The following is a 19,580-nucleotide window of genomic DNA, read 5'->3' as shown; positions in this document are numbered from 1 at the left end:
CTAGTGAAATGAATGGCCTGTCACAGACAGGGGGTACGTCACTAGGCGTAGCTAAGAAACGAGCCCACAATGGGGCGGGGTTAAATCACCCTAAACAAACATGGCCGCTATCGAGATCCGTCTACCCCTCCCTAACATAGTTTTGACAGAGTCGGGGCTTGTCTTCTTGCTGGAGAGGGAAAACGGGGCGGAACCTGAGAAGCAAGAGCGCTGATTGGTAACCATATATGGTCAAAGCCACAGGGAGACGTCGTATCTTTCAGCTTCCGGGTGTGCACTGCAGAGAGGAGGGAGAGCAGCCACATCTACACACTCCCATAAATACATTCATTTAGACACATTTCTATACCGTGGGGCTTGGTCACTGCCTCTCTGCTACAGCTGCCCAGTCACAGGACACCACCGGCTGAAGGAAAATGCCTTATGAGATAAGTAAGTGAAGGTCTTATTTATATCAGGGGTTGTTGGGAGTTGTAGTCATTTATGTACCTTGAATCACCTGGTTACAGCATTGTGGCTGGAGCTGATACATTGGGATCTGCTGCTGTAGGTCTAGTGGGAGCCTGAATTTAACCCAATAATTGGGTGCAGAGACAGGCCTGGCCTTAAAGGGGACACTATTTGCTTCTTCAGCCGGGCTAAACCATTCCACAGTCTCCCCTGCCTTCTTCCAGCTTTGGAACTACACAATTAAAAAGCAGTCAGTGAGTGCTGGGAGTTGTAGTTTAACAGCAGACAGAGGGCCACAGGTTGGAGTGGTAACATCAAGCCTGGGGTGACGTTCCCATACATAACATGGCGCTTTGCGTGGATATTTTTGTTTTGCCTGCTGGTTCTTTCTGCAGCACCTCTGATCTATTGTGATCTGTATGCTGGAGACACACTGACTGCACCATATTTATCAACCCACACGTTCTCTAGAAGCAACCCCCTGTTTTCCTTATAAATGTGATGGCTTCTTTTTTTTTATCTGCTGCAGACTCCTCCTGCTTTCTCATATGCATCCTTTTTTTTAATTTCCTCCTCTTCCAGACTATTTCAGGCAAACCCATGATGGGGTTTTGTAGAGCACAGTACAGAATGTATTGGATATAACCTTCATTTCAATGGCAGAATGTGAATTGCTTTATGTATTGTGTATATATTATGTCTAAACCCATTTCCTTTTCTGTTTTAGAGAAAGTGTTTGCCAGTCTCCCACAGGTGGAAAGAGGGGTGGCGAAAATTATCGCCGGAGACCCAAAGGGGAATAACTTTCTGTACACCAATGGGAAAAGTGTCATCATCAGGAATATCGATGTAAGTCCACGTCTGTCATTGCCCCTCGCACTGTCATTCTCTAAACATAGAACTTTGAAAGGTCTCTCGCAGAACAAGGATGTGTTAGGATTGTTAAAGGAGTTGTTCACCTTCCAAACACTTTTTTTTTTTTTCTTTTTTAATTCAGTTGTTTTTTAGATTGTTCCCCAGAAATAAAGTCATAGTCTTTTATTTATTTTTTTTTTCAATTACTTTCCATTATTTTTTTTTACTGTTTTTCCAAAATCTAAGTTTAAAGTTGAATGTTCCTGTCTCTGATGTTTTAATCTGGCAGCCCAGTAATTCAGGTGCAGACTCTAAGGGTAAGGACACACGGGCAGATTTGGGGTGATTAGTCGATCCGATGACAAATTGCTTCTTCTTCGGGCCGACAATCTCCCCGAAATGCCTTCCCCTACCTTCTGGCTGGCTATAGTGAAAAAACGCCAGCGGGAAGGCACTTGCGGCGCTTCGTTTTCCGGAGTCGCCTGAAGTTTCCTTGTTACAATTTTGCAACATTTAGTTTACATTTCTCAGCAGCATCTCTGGAGTATTAGTAACTATTGTATCAATTCTAACAGCCGCCTGTAATGAAACCCAGAGATTCTGCTCAGCAGGGATAAAAATAAGAAATTTATCCATTTAGAACAGTTTACAGGGTCGGCGACCCCCCCTCCCAGAGCTGCTTCAGAAGGGGGGGGGGGGAAATGACACTTTACACTTCAATATTAGGAAAACGGCCACACATCGAAAATATAAAGTAATTGGAAAAAGTCGTTATTTCTGGTGATCTATCTGAAAACAACTAGTTGTTTGAAGGTGAACCACCCCTTTAATGTGCTTTGGGGCTTCAGTTTTCCTTTTGCCTCTTTAAAAAAAATATGTATTCTCCCAAGACCAAAAAACCCCTTAAGTTATTTGTTGTCTGACCTGGCAGCATAGCAACAGAGGAGTGATCCTCTGTGATTTTTCAACACAGTGTAACCTTTTCACATATTTTTAATACTCCGTAAATGTGGCTAGCTCTGCAAAGACCTGTGAAGAGTGACGCTTCAGTTCTTAGTCCCACTGTGTTGCATCAGGTGGCCATACATGTCATCCTCACATGGCCATGTACATTCATATGGAGATTTATTAAAGCTTTTTCTAATTACATCATCATTGCTGAGGCTGTTAATAAGTAACTATTTTTCTGGTTCGCCTTTAAGTTGACACTTTGTATGTTATAGAATGGCTAATTCTAAGCAACTTTTCAATTGGTCTTCATTATTTGTTGTTTTTATAGTTTTTTAATTATTTGACCTTTTCTTCTGACTCTTTCCAGCTTTCAAATGGGGGGGGGGTCACTGACCCCCATCTAAAAACCAAATGCTCTGTAAGGCTGCAAATGTATTGATGTTGCTAATTTTATTATTCCTTTATTTTTATTCCGACCATCTCCTATTCATAGTCTCTTATTCAAATCAATGCATGGTTGCTATGGTAATTTGGACCCTAGCAACTAGACTGCTGATCAAGCTGGAGAACTGCTGAATAAAAAAAAAAACTTAACTCAATAAAACAATAAAAATTGCAAATTGTCTCCACATATCACTCTGTACATTAGGGATCCCCAACCTTTTATTTTTACCCGTGAGCCACATTCAAATATAAATTAAAAGTTAGAGAGCAGCACAAGCATTCAAAAATTTCCTGCAGGTTGCCAGTTTTGGGCTGTGATTGACTGTTGGTAGCCCCTATGTGGATTGGCAGCCTACAGGTGGGTCTGTTTGGCAGTACACATGGTTTTTATAAAACCAAAACTTGCCTCCAAACCAGGAATTCAAAAATAATCCCCTGCATTGAGGCCACTGGGAGCAACATCTAAGAGGTTGGTGAGCAACATGCTACTCACGAGCCACTGGTTGGGGATCACTGAGTCTACATCATATTAAAAGTTAACTCAAAATTGAATCTAAATATTCCCTAAAAAGGTGGCTGACACTCGAATAAATCACACCTCTGTGTCATTTATCAAGATAGCATAGAGATGCATGACAGTCTAATATGTATGTACCCAAGAGTAGATACACATGATGCTACATGTAAAACTTGGTCCCATTAATCTTTGCAACTCTTAACCAATGTGAACTGAGATGAATGTTGAACACAGAGAATAATAGGTCAAGACCTGGCTTTCTGCACTCATTATCTCTGTCCCTTGGGTGCTAACCCAGAAGTATGAATCAGAATAATAGCTGTTTCTTGGGAATCAGAATAATAGCCATTTCTTGTGGGTACATTCCCTAAGGACATTGGCACATGGAACCTGAAACCAAATGCTGATCATTTTACACTGACATTACTGGGCTAAGCCGTGAGTTGCCTTTCATTCATAATTTTTGTGTGACAACGTGCATTGTATCCCTCCTGTAATTGAATCGTTGTTTTTGGTCCTGTGTGCATGTTCTTGCAGCCTCACAAGAGACAATTGCCGTCTAAGTTTCCCTGGTGCACATGGCTTAAAGCAGTGGTCCCCAACCAGTAGCTCGCGAGCAACATGTTGCTCTCCAACCCCTTGGATGTTGCTCCCAGTGGCCTCAAAGCAGGAGCTTATTTTTGAATTCCAGGCTTGGAGGCAAGTTTTGGTTGTATAAAAACCAGGTGTACTGCCAAACAGACTCTCCTGTAGGCTGCCAGTCCATATAGGGGCTACCAAACAGCCAATCAAAGGCCTTATTTGACATCCCCTTGGACTTTCTCATGCTTGTGTTGCTCTCCAACTCTTTTTACATTTAAATGTGGCTTACGAGTAAAAAAGGTTGGGGACCCCTGGCTTAAAGGAACAGTTCAGTGTAGAAATAAAAACTGGGTAAATAGGCTGTGCAATATAAAAAATGTTTTGAAGTTAGCCAAAAATGTAATGTATAAAGGCTGGAGTGACTGGATGTCGAACAGAACACTACTTCCTGCTTTTCAGCTCTCTAACTCTCTGAGTTAGTCAGTGACTTTAAGGGGGGGGGGCACATGGGACATAACTGTTCAGTGAGTTTGCAATTGATCCTCGGCATTCAGCTCAGATTCAAAAGCAACAGTTATGACCCATGCCCCCCCCCCTCAAGTCACTGATTGGTTACTGCCTGGTAACCAATCAGTGGAAACCAAGAGAGCTGAAAAGCAGGAAGTAGTGTTCTGTCTATTATGTTAGACATCCAGTCACTCCAGCCTTTATACATTACATTTTTGGCTAACTAACTATATTAGAAACATTTTTTTATTTTGCACAGCCGGTCTATTTACCCAGTTTTTATACTGAACAATTCTTTTAAAAAGTCGATGTCCTCCAGTTTCCTTTACAGTTAGGACCACACTGTTGTGATTCTGTATAGAAGAACATCTTTTGTGTGCTGACACTTTGAATAGCAGTTATATGCATGAGCTTTTAAGCTGTGGTTTCCACTAAAAAAAAAAACTTCTTTCACATAACATTTCTGTGCATGTTTTTGCATGTGAATCTATGTTGCTGCAAGTAGAATTCCTGTCCAAGACTTGTGATTATATTGTTAATAAAGAACATTGTAGTTTTTTTTTTTTTTTTTTTATCTGTTCAGAAATACAGTACCTATCTAATCTGTAGCCTAGAGTCCTAGGTAAAAGGTGTGTGTTGCAAGGCCCTGGTCTGTGCAACCTTCTGCATGTAATAATGACTCGGTGCCACTCCCTGACTGTTTATGTTCGGGTATTAAGCTGACTCATAAACTGAGAAGGAAACTCTCTGTATTTCTCATACTGGAGGGAATCTGTGTTCCTTATTTGGTGTTTTACTGAATCCTCGTTTGTGTCCTGTAATACAGATTTAGCAGAATGGTCTAACCTGGAAGATTCCATCTTTGCACCCCTCTCCCTAATTTGTTTGACATGTCTGCTTCATTTTCATGTGTAAGAGAAAAAAATAAAAAAAAAAGCAGGTCACGGCAATCATGGGCAAGGTCTGTTGTCATTCCCATCCATTCATCTAGTAGCCCTGTTTTCTTTCTAGAATTAATGGCATCCTAATCTTGCCCATTAGAAGCTGATAATTAGGACAATATCCAGCAGAGCCTCAAGCAGTGGAATATCGAAGCACAAATATTCCCTGCTGTGAGAGGAAACTGCATTGGCAAGTTGTTTTCAGCAAATGAATTGCTATTGTAGCAAAGGATCTCTTTCGGCTCACAAAGCAATGCCTACTTTGAATTATCAAAGTATTTTTTTTAATTTTAAAGGATGTAAAAGCCAAAAATGTATTTGTCTAAAGAAACAATATTTTTATATTACTACTTCTTCTTCTAAGTGTGTTTCTGATTTGCTCTATCCATGCAGCACTGCCTAGAATGCCCAGCATTTCTGTGCTTGCATGTTCTGGACTAGACTAGGGTTTGCATTTACAAAATTAAAAATGTGCTGTGTATTTAAACCACCAGAATCTACACCACTAGCACCACTGCTTTCGGCATTCCAGATTATTGCTTCACTGTTTGGGGATCAAGGAATCGGGTCTGGACTGGGATTCAAAATAGGTCCTGGCATTTCAATTACACAAATAGGCCCAAATATCCCTCCACCAGCCCAATAAATAGTGACTGTCTATGGCTTTTGCCAGAACCCACAGATTGCCAGTCCGGGCCTGCAAGGGATGCATCATTCATATCACTCACTCACCAGTGGAGCTTACAATCTAAGGTCATTGTCACATTCATACGCACTAGGGGGCATTGATCCCTGTAATTATCTACTTATTGATAGGAAATGTCTGCTCTAAGTGGGTTGTACACAGTTAATGTCTGAACTAAAAAATGAGGAAGTTGGTTTAGGGAAAATAGGAAATGAATGATGCAGCTTTCCTCTGAAATCTCTAAATGGGTTGATTTAACCTCTGCTACTGAGCTTATAGCACATGGGGATATAAATGCTGGGTGACCTTATCCCTTCCTGTACCTCCCACTGTAGAATCTTCATGGTAGCAATAGAGAAGTTTTCACGTTGGGCCTCATTTTGATCTATACCACACGTGTGTGTGTGTGTGTGTGTGTGTGTGTGTGTGTGTGTGTGTGTGTGTTCTCTGACAATGCATGGGGCATGATAAAGGGACATGGCAACACACCTGGTTTACTTTATACAAATGAGGAATATTTCACATGGTATGATCAGAACAATGTTTTTACACTTGATATGAGTACTGGATATATGTTACAGTTATGGGATCAGTTACTTTGAAACCCATTAGCCAGAAAGTTTAGAATTATGGGAAAGTTATCTACCATAGACCCCTTTATCCAAATAATGCACATTTTTAAAATGTTTCTTTTTTCACTGTAATAATAAAACAGTACCTTGATCCAAACTAAGATATAATTAATCCCTATAGGAGGCAAAGCCATCCGAAAAATTAACAAAATACCTCTTATATGGAATACCCCAGGTCCCAAGCATTCTGGATAACCAGTCCCATAACTGTAGGACTGAATGTGAGATCACTTTCCCTTCACTAAGCCCCCATATTACCACAATATCTTTATAACTGGCCCTAAGCTTTTGCATTAAAGGTGGCCTTACACGGGCCGACAGACCGAGTCGGCAGCTTATTAGCCTGTATATGGGGTCCTCTGACTGGCTTCCCCGATTGATATCTGGCCGTAAATTGGGCAGATGTCGATCGAACAGGACTAAAAATTCCGACCTTCGTTATGAGCCGATCGTTGGGCCCAAGATCAGATCAGACCGATATCGTCCACCTCAAGGTCGGTCTGGCTCCCAGCAACAAACTCTATATACTAGCATGCTGCATTTCACACTTTGGCACAAACCAAGTTTAAACTTGACAAAACAAATATTAAATGATTGAACAAACTGTGCCATACCATCATAGCCAGTCAGAAGCCTCCATTATAATTTATTTATATTGAACATATATTTAAACATTAGAGAAGGCTCCATCCTTATCAACCTTTTTGATTGGTCTGGTTTTAAATGGGAGTCCCTGATCTCCGCAACCAAAACATCAGTTGCTCTCTGAGGTTGCAATTATGTTTTTATTGTATTGATTATCTTTCTATTCAAGCCCTCTCTTTTTTTTTTATATTTGACTCTCTACTTTAAAGCGCTGCCTAGTTGCTGGGTGAATTTGAATGCAAACAGAAAGATAAAATGCCAAACTTCAGAGCTGCTTTACAAAAAATACTACCATTAAAAATTAAGACCATTGCACATGTGGATGTCTGTTTGAGCTCCCAACCTCATAGAGTTATACTATGAATTTTAGAAGTAAGCTGCCCCTAGTCAGTCTCTCAATACTCTGCTCCACAGTATTCCTAATCCTTGAGTGTACAATAACCCATATCAACTGATCAGAAGTTCTACTTACAGTAGGCTAAAGAAAGATAATTGTTGATAGTTTACTGCACTGCTGCAAATCTGTATAGTGTCTAAATATATTTCTATTGTTTTATATGTGTATAACTGTATGTGATTTATATACTTTTTTTATTTTTAAAGCTAAACCAGGAATACAGTAGCTGGTTTTTGATGTCTATACAGGTTCAATACAGAACATTTATGGAATAATAAAATAGTGGCTTTAGTTATTACAGTGAAATATTTATTTGTGTTTATTAGAATATATTTTATATTATTAAGTGCCAACATATTTCGCAGAGCTGTAAAAGAAATTGATTTATTTAATGAACATACAGAATTGCATACATAGAGACCAGTAACCAATACAAGAGGTGAAGAGGGCCCTGACGAAAAGTGCTTACAATCTACTTTTGCTTTTATATTTCAGAACCCAGCTATTGCCGATATATACACTGAGCACGCCCATCAAGTTGTTGTTGCCCGATATGCTCCCAGTGGATTCTACATTGCATCTGGAGGTATATTATTTCTGCAGTGACAAATTGCATCATCAACCTATCAGACAGAATGGGAGCCTTGCATTGTTACCTTACATGTCTGAACTTGAAATGCAAGCCTAAATATTGTTACTCACTAAACTGTTACAGAATTCATAAACCCATTTAATATAAATGTTTACATATCAGGGGCTTTTGTAGACTGTAAGACAACATACCAGATGGGCCATTATTATTATTATTATTATTATTATTGAGAAAAAGGAAATCATTTTATTCAAATAATGCAAATTTTTAAAAATGGATCTTATGGGAGACGGCCTTTCCGTAATTCATAATGTTCTGGAGAACTGGTTTCCGGATAACTGATCCCATACAAGTAGTTATTGTTACTTTAGCCTGCTTTTCAGTAATTTACCCTAGGTACACCTTTAGCACTGGAATATTGTTAACGTGTGTGTTTATTTATTTTTTAAATCCGTTTTAGACACTTCTGGAAAGCTAAGGATCTGGGACACGACCCAGAAAGAGCACTTGCTAAAATATGAGTACCAGCCATTTGCAGGAAAGATTAAAGATATAGCTTGGACAGAGGATAGCAAGAGAATTGCTGTGGTGGGTGAAGGCCGGGAGAAGTAAGTAGATGTGGTGTTTTAAAGTTTCTCTTTGTAGCTCCCAATGTTTAAATGATGAATCTTTCTTTCCAGCTTGCTTATTATTCTAACAGCCAGATTTTACCTAGTGTTCTCCCCAGGGGGAACAAAATGTATTAGTGGGGAAAAAAATTGTGTGTGTGTCTCTCTCTCTCTTGCCCAATTAGAATTGTTTTCGCTGAAGCCGGTAGGACTGTGCAGTTGTGCAAATAAAGGGTAACCAGGTTGGGAATAAAAAATGCCTGGCAAATAGGGCCTGGGGAGGCACAGTAATAATGGCGTGTGGTGGGAAGGGGTGATCTATCCAAAATGATCTTAAAATGTGAGTTATGGATTTTCACCCTGAATATAAGACTGCCAAATGGCATGAACTTGGACTTTGATTTGTTGAGCTACTAATAAACTTGATAGGAAGGAGAAGAAAAAGAACTAACCCTTGAAGCTGCACCTCCCCATCCCATGATCCGATCACTCGGTGAACCAACTTAAAACATAAGTTTCAAAAGAGAATCCAGGAAAAACATTAAAATAAGGGAATGAACAGGTAGACGGAAAGATTTGAGGTAGGTAACCGGTGTCTATGAGCTTCAGAATGGGTCTCAGACCCAGGATACCCCTTCTATCAACGATTCATCGCCCCTTCACCCTCAATCAACCCCTCCCGGTCGTATGGCCAAGGAAAGGTTAATTCAGCGCCATGTGAATATGAGCACATATCAAGTCTGGATTGCTTTCCTGCATAGAAGGTGCAAACCATATGAGTAGTGTTGTTGAGCTCTACCCCTTAAGGCTCCACAAACCCCTACACCCACTGAGCACCCCTCCCGGTTCAACGTGTAGAGAAGAGCCTATATAATCAGTCTTATTCAGCCCCCCTGCCGAACTGTACTAAAATGTGCCTGACGTTTCACCCGCAGTAAGCCGACTTTGTCAAAGCGAAACGCGCTTCAGGCGCATTTTAGAACAGTTAGGCAGCTGCAAGCCGATTAGGCGGGTCTGAGACCCATTCTGAAGCTCATAGACACCGGTTACCTACCTCAAGTCTTTCAGTCTACCTGTTCCTTCCCTTATTTTAATGTTTTTTCCTGGATTCTCTTTTTAAAGTTATGTTTTAAGTTGGTTCACAAAGTGATCGGATCATGGGATGGGGAGGTGCAACTTCAAGGGTTAGATCTTTTTCTTCTCCTACCTATTGCTTATAATTCAGACCCTGCACATCATCCACTGTTTCATTAATTGATGGATGGTGCTCCCTAATTTATATTTTTCTATAATATGCTTATTATTCTGTAATATAAAACTGGATATGCAATTTTGGGTTGGAAAGGGTTAACTGGCTTTGGTTCATTTCCACCCTAAATTTTTTTCATTCCTGTACTTTCTCCTGTTTTTCCTTTTTAAATCCCTACTTCCTGTGATGCAGATCCTACCTATGATTAATTGCCCCTAGGTCTAGGACAAAGGGCGTATAGAGGGTGCCAATTTTTTTATTTATTTATAAATAAAGATTTTTGTATTTTTATTTTTGTGGTCCTTGAGTGGCAGAATGCCCATTATTTTGTTGCTCATTGCATTCTCCCCCAAGTACTTAAGCTTTTTAAAATAAGAATGTGCTCTTTCTTTCCCGCTGTTGTATAGGTTTGGATCTGTCTTTCTTTGGGACACTGGCTCCTCGGTTGGGGAAATTATTGGTAACATTAAAGTCATTAACTCTGTGGACATCAAACAGACAAGACCTTACCGCTTGGTGACCGGTAGTGATGACAACTGCTGCGCTTTCTTTGAAGGGCCACCTTTCAAATTCAAGTTTACCATGTCTGTAAGTTTGAGCTTTATTAATACAATGTTTTGCTTAAGAAATGATTTAGCTGTGCTGTTTTATAACCTCAATTTATCTCCATCCTTGCTAGATTTTCTGAACACTTTTTATATGGTTTATTACAGGGATGCACCGAATCTGCTATTTTGGATTCGGCCGAATCCGAACCCTAATTTGCATATGCAAATTAGGGGTGTGAAGGGAAAAACATATTTTTTTACCTCCTTGTTTTGTGACAAATTCACGAGATTTTCCTCCCCAATTTGCATATGCAAATTAGGATTTGGGTTCGGCCAGCCAGAAGGATTTGGCCGAATCCCAATCCTGCTGAAAAAGGCAGAATCCTGGATTTGGTGCATCCCTAGTTTATTATGCTCTGCTGCTTAACACTGGCCTAATGGTTATTATGCTTTATCCGGTTATTACTCGGTAGAGCTCATTAAAAAAAAAATTCACCTATCCTGGTAAGACTACAGTGTTCTTTTGAATTCTAGTGTTTTGTTTTATTGATTTGGCCAATTTTCAAACAAATTTTTTTTTAAAGAGTTTCTATTTTGGCCCCCCATTTTTCTTCCTGTTAAGTAAATATATTGCTTTTATTATTCTCATCTTAGACCTGTTAAATGTCATTTACCAAAATTCCTTTTTAGAGCTGCGCTATAGGGTTATATTCAGCGTATTGTGTTATTTGTTAGAATGCCAGACAGAATTGTGTTAATCTGTTATAATTTCATTAGAAATATTAGTCTTGGTGTTTAACTTTTTTTATGTTATTTTTTATTTTTTGCATGAAGCACTCCCTTTAACAACATCTGTGCTAGTAGAATTCTTTTTGATCAGTCCCTAAAACTGTCCGCTTCTCAGACTAACCACAAATTTATTTAGGTGTACGGGTATGGGACCTACTATCCAGAATGCTCAGGACCTGGGGTTTTCCTAATAACGGATCTTTCTGTAATTTGGATCTTCATACATTCTCTGTTAGAAAATCATGTAAACCTTAAATAAACCCAATAGACTGGTTTTTACCTCCAATAAGGATTAATTATATCTTAGTTGGGATCAAGTACAAGCTACTGTTTTATTATTATTATTACAGAGAAAAAGAAAATCATTTTTCAAAAACTGAATTATAATGGAGTCTATGGGAGACGGCTTTTCCGTAATTTGGAGCTTTCTGGATAACTGGTTCCCATATAACTGATCCCATACCTGTATAGTGTATATAGTACAGGTTTAAGATCTATTATGGGGTTATCTAATTGTTTAAAATTGCGAAGACCCCATCTATAAAATGTTTTTCAGGCCTGCTTTGAATGCTAACTGGATTTTCTAGATCTGTTGAGGAATTTTAAAGTGATCTGGTAATGTTAATCTATAATCCTGAAAAAAGTCCCTTGCATTTGAGAGAATGGATGCCATACCTATATGTGATGTGTTTGTGCTTGTGTTCTGCCAGTATGAGATAACTCTAAACCTTGTGGCTTGCTCATTTCTATGTATATATTTAAATAGTAGGTTGGTTGCACATTTACAGCTCAAGGATAATTAGTTGGTTCAAGATAACAAGTTGCAGCTATATATCTGGGCCACTGAAAGAACTAGTAGCACATCATTCTTTTAGGGCTCTTGCACATTGATATTAGTTGTTTTTCAACGCGCATAAAAACTCGATTAAAGTCTGATAATTCGTTTTGTAGGAAGACAGCCCATAGTGACTAGGTACTGGCTGCATTTTGTTGCAGTTGGTTAGGATCCCATTTCTTGACAAATCATTTAATCTCCTGTCGGAGACTATACGATTTAAAGGAGAAGGAAACCTAGTCGGCGCAAAAACCCTCCCCCCCCCTCCCCTGTGTTGCTTTCCCTCCCTCCTCCCCCCGGCCTACCTTTCCCGCTGGGCAAATGCCCCAAACTCGTTACTTACCCTTCTGCGCAGGTCCAGTCTACGGAGTTCACCGACGCAATCTTCTTCCTGCTTTGACCGGCGCATGCGCAGTAGGAGCATTTCGCCGGTACAATCTACTGCGCATGCGCCAAAAGTCACGAAGTGAAATTGGAAAACTTTGTGACTTTTGGCGCATGCGCAGTAGATCCGTACTGGCGAAATGCTCCTACTGCGCATGCGCCAAAACGCCGGACAAAGCAGGAAGAAGATTGCGTGAAAGAAGATGGTGCCTGTGATGTCACAGAAAGCTAATATAGCAGCTGCCATCCTAAAAAAACAGAGACAGTGTCTACAGCTGTTTACTCCGGTATGGAAAAGCATTCTAAAGAATAAAAATGGTGTTATAGCTTGCACTGTTGTGGCTAATCTGATGGCAATAAACTGCCTTGGTAGCTTTCCTTCTCCTTTAAAAAAACCTTTTAGTTTTATGTATTTCGTAGAGACTTTTTGGGGGTTTGGGAAAGGAAGAACTGGCTAGAAGGAAAACTGGTAGGGATGTGTATTCAGCTGTCTTTTCCTTTATCTATAAACCTAGATGTTTATTGCTCTGGTCAGTCAGATTTTATGTGTTATACTTTTCATGTTTTTTTTTCGCATACCTAGTCCAACTTATGGAGTGTGTGCAATCAATATCTCCAGTGAAAGCACAACCTCTTTCGAACCTTTTTACATTAATAATATGTTTTCCACTTGACGCTGACTCTTACTTATGCTTTGTGAAACTGCAACGTTTCTGTGCTTCTGTTTGTAAAAAAATGGGGGAACAATCTTGATTTTATTGCAAAATGTGCCAACTTTCAGGATGAAGGACACCTATTGTGGTTCAAATGAGAAACAAACCCGTAACATAACCCCCCCCCAGCCTAGGTGGCACTAAAGCCATCTTCTTTTCTACGTTAAACTTTGGAGGCAGACCTTTGTTTTCGGTGCATGCGCAGTTGTAGCGATTTTTCCAGTCCCGAACAACTGCACATGCGCCGAAAATTTCCGAACTAATTTTCGTTACTGTTGGCACATGCGTAGTTGTTCGGAACCGGAAAATTACTCCTACTCGCATGCACTGAAAACGAAGGTCTGCTTCTGAAGTTTAACGAACAAAAGAAAATGGCTGCCGTGAACTGTGGGGGACAGAATCTGCACTGAGGGGTAAGTAAAAAGTTAGGGGCATTTGTCCCGGGTACCACCTAGTCTGGGGAAGGAGGAGGGAGGGCGGTCTACAAAGGGTAGGGGGGGTTGGATTTTTTTTTTTTTTTTTTATGTTGCAGGTTCTTTCTCCTTTAAAGTTGAGCAGGCTTTAGTTACAGGGAGAGAAAGGTTCCATCATCATTACCACCTGTGTAAGGCAATGATTAATGTTGACAAACAAAGGAAAGTCAAATAGAACAAGTATTTATTGTTGCCTGTTTTTAATATCATTTTCATATTGTGCCTTCAGAGAGGCACCCAGTTTCCAATGTCTAATGTGTATAGCTTGGGTAAAAACAAGAAATCTTCCTTATTGCATGACAGATCTACTTTTTGTCTTGCTGCTGATTCATTGAAAAAGATTCCTACTGATTTGGTCCCCCAGAGACTAGCCATGCATTCAGATTGGTAATGTGTTCTTCTCTGAGGATTTAATGAATTGAAAGGGTGTTAGATTCCAACGCTGAACACCCTGTTAAAAAAAACTTTTCATTAAAGCATTTTTCCAGTGTTTCATAAAAGTCGAACTGCTTGGAATCCATCAGAAGCCTCAACATTATCATAATACTACCACTTATATTTCCTAGACAACACCAATTTGTTATAGTTAAATGCCCAGTCCCCTGGTCAAAGAGCCTGTACTACTGATGTCTGATGATTTTGCTGTCTGGTCAAGGACCACATCTTTGCATTGATTAGGTCCTGTCTTAACTGCCTGCCTTTCTGCAATTATGATCTGATCATTGACCTGAGGACCAGTCCATCCGATCAGCCCGGTGTTGCCCACCTTGATGCATATAGGTTAAAGATCTTCTCATTTGGTGACCTTACTATAAGGGTAGAACTTCTAATGTATGACCACCTTAAGCTGCAGGGGGTATCTGAAAGGCTTGAGAAAGATGGCGGTGACCCACCCTGCTCAAAATTACCCTCGGCTGGTGCACACGAATATCCTGTAAATTATATCTTTATAAACAGCTTTTAGTGATGCCATAAGTTATAAAAGGAGCTTAGTGATGTCATATTTGTCACACGATTGACTAAAACGCGTGTGCCATCAGAAATCAAGGAGCCCCATACACCAAAATTTTCTGGGCCCCCTGGTCCCGCTCCAGCCGGCAGTTAAAAGTCCACACAGACACCAGTGCTAAAAATTGGTGGTCAGGGCCCCTCCTGTAATTAAAAAAAAAAAAAATTGCGCAAGGGTCAAAAGTTTTTACAAAAATATTGGTGGTCAGGGGACCCGTCGAATATTTTAAAAAAACATTGGTGGCCAGGGGTTCAATTTTGATGTTCAGTGGGAAAAGGGAAGGTTGTGCTCACCACTAATTTTTAAAAACATTAAGCTGGGGTGCAATGAGGTTGTGACCACAAAATTCACATAGACAAATATAAGATTCCACTGCACTATTATCAATATATGAGACATTGAGACATTTTGTGCATACAGCTACTAAAAATGCCTTACCCTTTAAACAAAAAAGGGATTATTTGTCTATATATTGTAATATATTTTAAGCTGGCCAACTACGTCAAAGTCATCCCATATCTGGCGATAGATATATACAGTGGTGTGAAAAACTATTTGCCCCCTTCCTGATTTCTTATTCTTTTGCATGTTTGTCACACTTAAATGTTTCTGCTCATCAAAAACTGTTAACTATTAGTCAAAGATAACATAATTGAACACAAAATGCAGTTTTAAATGAAGGTTTACGTTATTAAGGGAGAAAAAAAACTCCAAATCTACATGGGCCTGTGTGAAAAAGTGATTGCCCCCCTTGTTAAAAAATAACTTAACTGTGGTTTATCACACCTGAGTTCAATTTAAAAGGTTATAAAGCCATTTCTAAAGCTTTGGGACTCCAGCGAACCACAGTGAGAGCCATTATCCACAAATGGCAAAAACATGGAACAGTGGTGAACCTTCCCAGGAGTGGCCGGCCGACCAAAATTACCCCAAGAGCGCAGAGACAACTCATCCGAGAGGCCACAAAAGACCCCAGGACAACATCTAAAGAACTGCAGGCCTCACTTGCCTCAATTAAGGTCAGTGTTCACGACTCCACCATAAGAAAGAGACTGGGCAAAAACGGCCTGCATGGCAGATTTCCAAGGCGCAAACCACTTTTAAGCAAAAAGAACATTAAGGCTCGTCTCAATTTTGCTAAAAAACATCTCAATGATTGCCAAGACTTTTGGGAAAATACCTTGTGGACCGACGAGACAAAAGTTGAACTTTTTGGAGCATTTCAGAAAAAGAACATCATACCAGCAGTAAAATATGGTGGTGGTAGTGTGATGGTCTGGGGTTGTTTTGCTGCTTCAGGACCTGGATGACTTGCTGTGATAGATGGAACCATGAATTCTACTGTCTACCAAAAAATCCTGAAGGAGAATGTCCGGCCATCTGTTCGTCAACTCAAGCTGAAGCTATCTTGGGTGCTGCAGCAGGACAATGACCCAAAACACACCAGCAAATCCACCTCTGAATGGCTGAAGAAAAACAAAATGAAGACTTTGGAGTGGCCTAGTCAAAGTCCTGACCTGAATCCTATTGAGATGTTGTGGCATGACCTTAAAAAGGCGGTTCATGCTAGAAAACCCTCAAATAAAGCTGAATTACAACAATTCTGCAAAGATGAGTGGGCCAAAATTCCTCCAGAGCGCTGTAAAAGACTCGTTAGTTATCGCAAACGCTTGATTGCAGTTATTGCTGCTAAGGGTGGCCCAACCAGTTATTAGGTTCAGGGGGCAATTACTTTTTCACACAGGTTTGGATTTCTTTTCTCCCTAAATAATAAAAACCCTCATTTAAAAACTGCATTTTGTGTTTACTTGTGTTATCTTTGACTAATAGTTAAATGTGTTTGATGATCAGAAACATTTTGTGCGACAAACATGCAAAAGAATAAGAAATCAGGAAGGGGGAAAATAGTTTTTCACACCACTGTATATATACACTGTGTGTGTGTGTGTGTGTGTGTGTGTGTGTATGTGTGTGTGTATATATATATATATATATATATATATATATATATATATATATATATATATATATATATATATATATATATATATATATATATATATATATATATATATATATATTATATATATATATATATATATATATATATATATATATATATATATTGAATGACCCTTTGCCACTCCAGCACTTCTATTTTAAAAAGATTTAATTTCTCTTAACAGGACCACAGTCGCTTTGTAAATTGTGTCCGATTCTCTCCGGATGGAAGCAGACTTGCCTCTGCTGGTGCTGATGGGCAGGTACGTCATTTGTAAATTGGTGTCTCCAGTAAGAGAACATAAATACCACATGAATGAATCACAGTATCTGTAGTACCACATATTCTGCCTATTTTCATCTCATTGCATTGTACAATACAATTTTACAATGTATACAATATGTATCAATTTTGTTGCAGCAAACTAATTTGTATTAGTTTTAAACACTATGCTACATTATCCTGAATTTCTCTGGGAAGACAAAATTACATAAATATGTGGTACGTTCATGGGTCACTCTCCCTTAAGGCACATAAGTACAGTTTATTGGCCAGAGATTTCTTTGACTGTAGGGGTGAAAGGGGTTGTGCATCTTTGAGTTATCTTTTAGTATGATGTTGAGAATATTTGCAATTTGTAATTTTTTGTTATTTAAGGTTTTTGAGTTATTTAGCTTTTTATTCAACAGCTCTTCAATTTGCTGGTAGCTAGGGTCCAAATTAACCTAGCAACCATGCATTGTTTTGAATAAGAGACTGGAATTTGAATAGGAGAGGACCTTACTAGAAAGATGATCAATAAAAAGTAGCAGTAATAATAATTGTGTAGCCTTGCAGAGTATTTGCTTTTTAGATGGGGTCAGCGACACCCATCTGAAAGCTGGCAAGAGTCAGAAGAAAAAGGCTATTAATTATAAAACTATAAAAAATGTAAAAAAAAAAAAAAAACCAATGGAAAAGTTGCTTAGAATTGGCCTTTCTATTTTACATACTAAAAGTTTACTTAAAGGTGAACCACCCCTTTAAAAGGAGAAGTAAAGCTTAAGTAAAGAAGTAGGCTAGAAATGTTGTACAGCCCAAGGCAACCACAGCCCTTTAGCAGTAAAGATCTGTGTCTCCAAAGATGCCCCAGTAGCTCCCATCTTCTTTTCTGCTGATTCACTTCACATGCTCTGTGCTGCTGTCACTTACTGAGCTTAAAGTGGACCTGTCACCCAGACACAAAAATCTGTTTAATAAAAGTCCTTTTCAAATTAAACATGAAATCCAATTTCTATTTTTTTTTATTAAAGCATTCATAGCTGTAAACTCATTTAAAAATCTCAGCTGTCAATCAAATATTGTCTGCCACTCCTCTATGCCAGTGGCATAGAGGCGGGGCAGACAATTACTTTCACTTTCCATTCAGCACTTCCAAGATGTCACTGCTCTCCCCACATTCCCCCCGTTGTCTTTACCATTTAATTGTGTAGCCAGGGCATGGGGATGGACATCGGGTCCCCCATTCTGGTGCACAAACAAGATTCCGAGATGATACAAGACTTGTCTTAATAAGTGTCCACAAAATGGCTCCTGCCTGCCTGTTATAATTATGAATTCCCAGACTGAAGGAAACAAGATTCAAATAATTTATATAGTGTAATTTAAAGTTCATTTTGCTTGACTAATGTGATAAAATAGGATTTTGAATAATTTTTTTTGGGTACACATAGAATAGAAATGTCACAATATAAGGCTGATTAGTAATTAATACAGATAATTACTACATGGCAGCACAGAAACCAGTGCAATTAGCATCAGAATTTAATAATCTGCCCTGTAGCATCATCTTATATTACAGACCAACCTAATTTTCTGATGGATAATTAGCGACGACCCCTAAGCTTAGCTTCTCAACAGCCAATCAGAGCCCACTGAGCATGTGAGTGTCACAGACACTTTCCAAGATGGTGACCCCCTGTGACAAGTTTGAAGTCCTGGATCATTGCTGCTATTGACAAGCTGAAACTTTAGCCTCGTGCAACAAGTTCAGTATATAAAATATGCCATTTTTAGCCATATTAATTTTTAGGGTTTAGTTCAGCCCACAGCAATCATAAATCCCAGCATTCCTAACGTTTCTTGCTTAACATTTTTGTTCTATTTTAGATTTTCCTTTATGATGGTAAGACCGGAGAAAAGGTCTGCAGTCTTGGAGGAAGTAAAGCACACGATGGTGGAATTTATGCGGTATGTTTGACTTTGTTTTTTAATTTAATTTTCATTTAATTGCAACATAGGCTTTTTTGCGTAGTCTAAAGTAGAATCTTCACAATCAAGCACATTTTTGTGTAACATTGCGTGGCACATCATGAAACCCATCCGTATACCACGTCACAGCATTCATATCGCTGGAATGGAACAATCCTTGTCATTTGCTTAAACAGAGTGAAATTGTAAGCTGCCTGAAATAAATGTTTGGGTAACGTTTGCTCCATCTTTAGCTGTGTGCTAATATTTTTTCTGAAGTTCCACATAACTATAGTTATGGGAACTATTCTCTGTAAACCCCATGGGGCCATGACATGACAGAGATCATGGATGACAAATCCCTGTGCGCGATCACCCTTATCAAAAAGCTCTGAAATGTGTAAATGCATTTGTAGTTTACAGGTATGGGATCCGTTATCCAAATAATCCACATTTTTAAAATCAATTTCTTTTTTCTCTGTAACGATGAAACAATACCTTGTACGTGATCCAAGATATAATTAATATGGATGCACCGAATCC

General features: G+C 39.2%; 1 protein-coding gene across 1 annotated transcript in view; it reads left to right on the top strand.

The window, feature by feature from the left end:
* The first annotated feature begins 274 nt into the window (after positions 1-274).
* The window catches only part of wdr1.S (WD repeat domain 1 S homeolog), a 33,604-nt gene continuing 14,298 nt past the window's right edge, over positions 275-19,580 (top strand). The window contains 7 exon segments of the mRNA NM_001089729.1: positions 275-432; positions 1,178-1,299; positions 8,102-8,192; positions 8,659-8,806; positions 10,463-10,643; positions 16,993-17,070; positions 18,957-19,037. Of these exon segments, the coding sequence (NP_001083198.1) occupies positions 417-432; positions 1,178-1,299; positions 8,102-8,192; positions 8,659-8,806; positions 10,463-10,643; positions 16,993-17,070; positions 18,957-19,037 (717 nt within the window). The 5' untranslated portion in view covers positions 275-416.

Source organism: Xenopus laevis, chromosome 1S (assembly GCF_017654675.1).
Source record: "Xenopus laevis strain J_2021 chromosome 1S, Xenopus_laevis_v10.1, whole genome shotgun sequence".
Classification (NCBI taxonomy): domain Eukaryota; kingdom Metazoa; phylum Chordata; class Amphibia; order Anura; family Pipidae; genus Xenopus; species Xenopus laevis.
The sequence above is the reverse complement of the archived record's forward strand: the minus strand, read 5'-3'. Positions and strand labels throughout refer to the sequence as shown.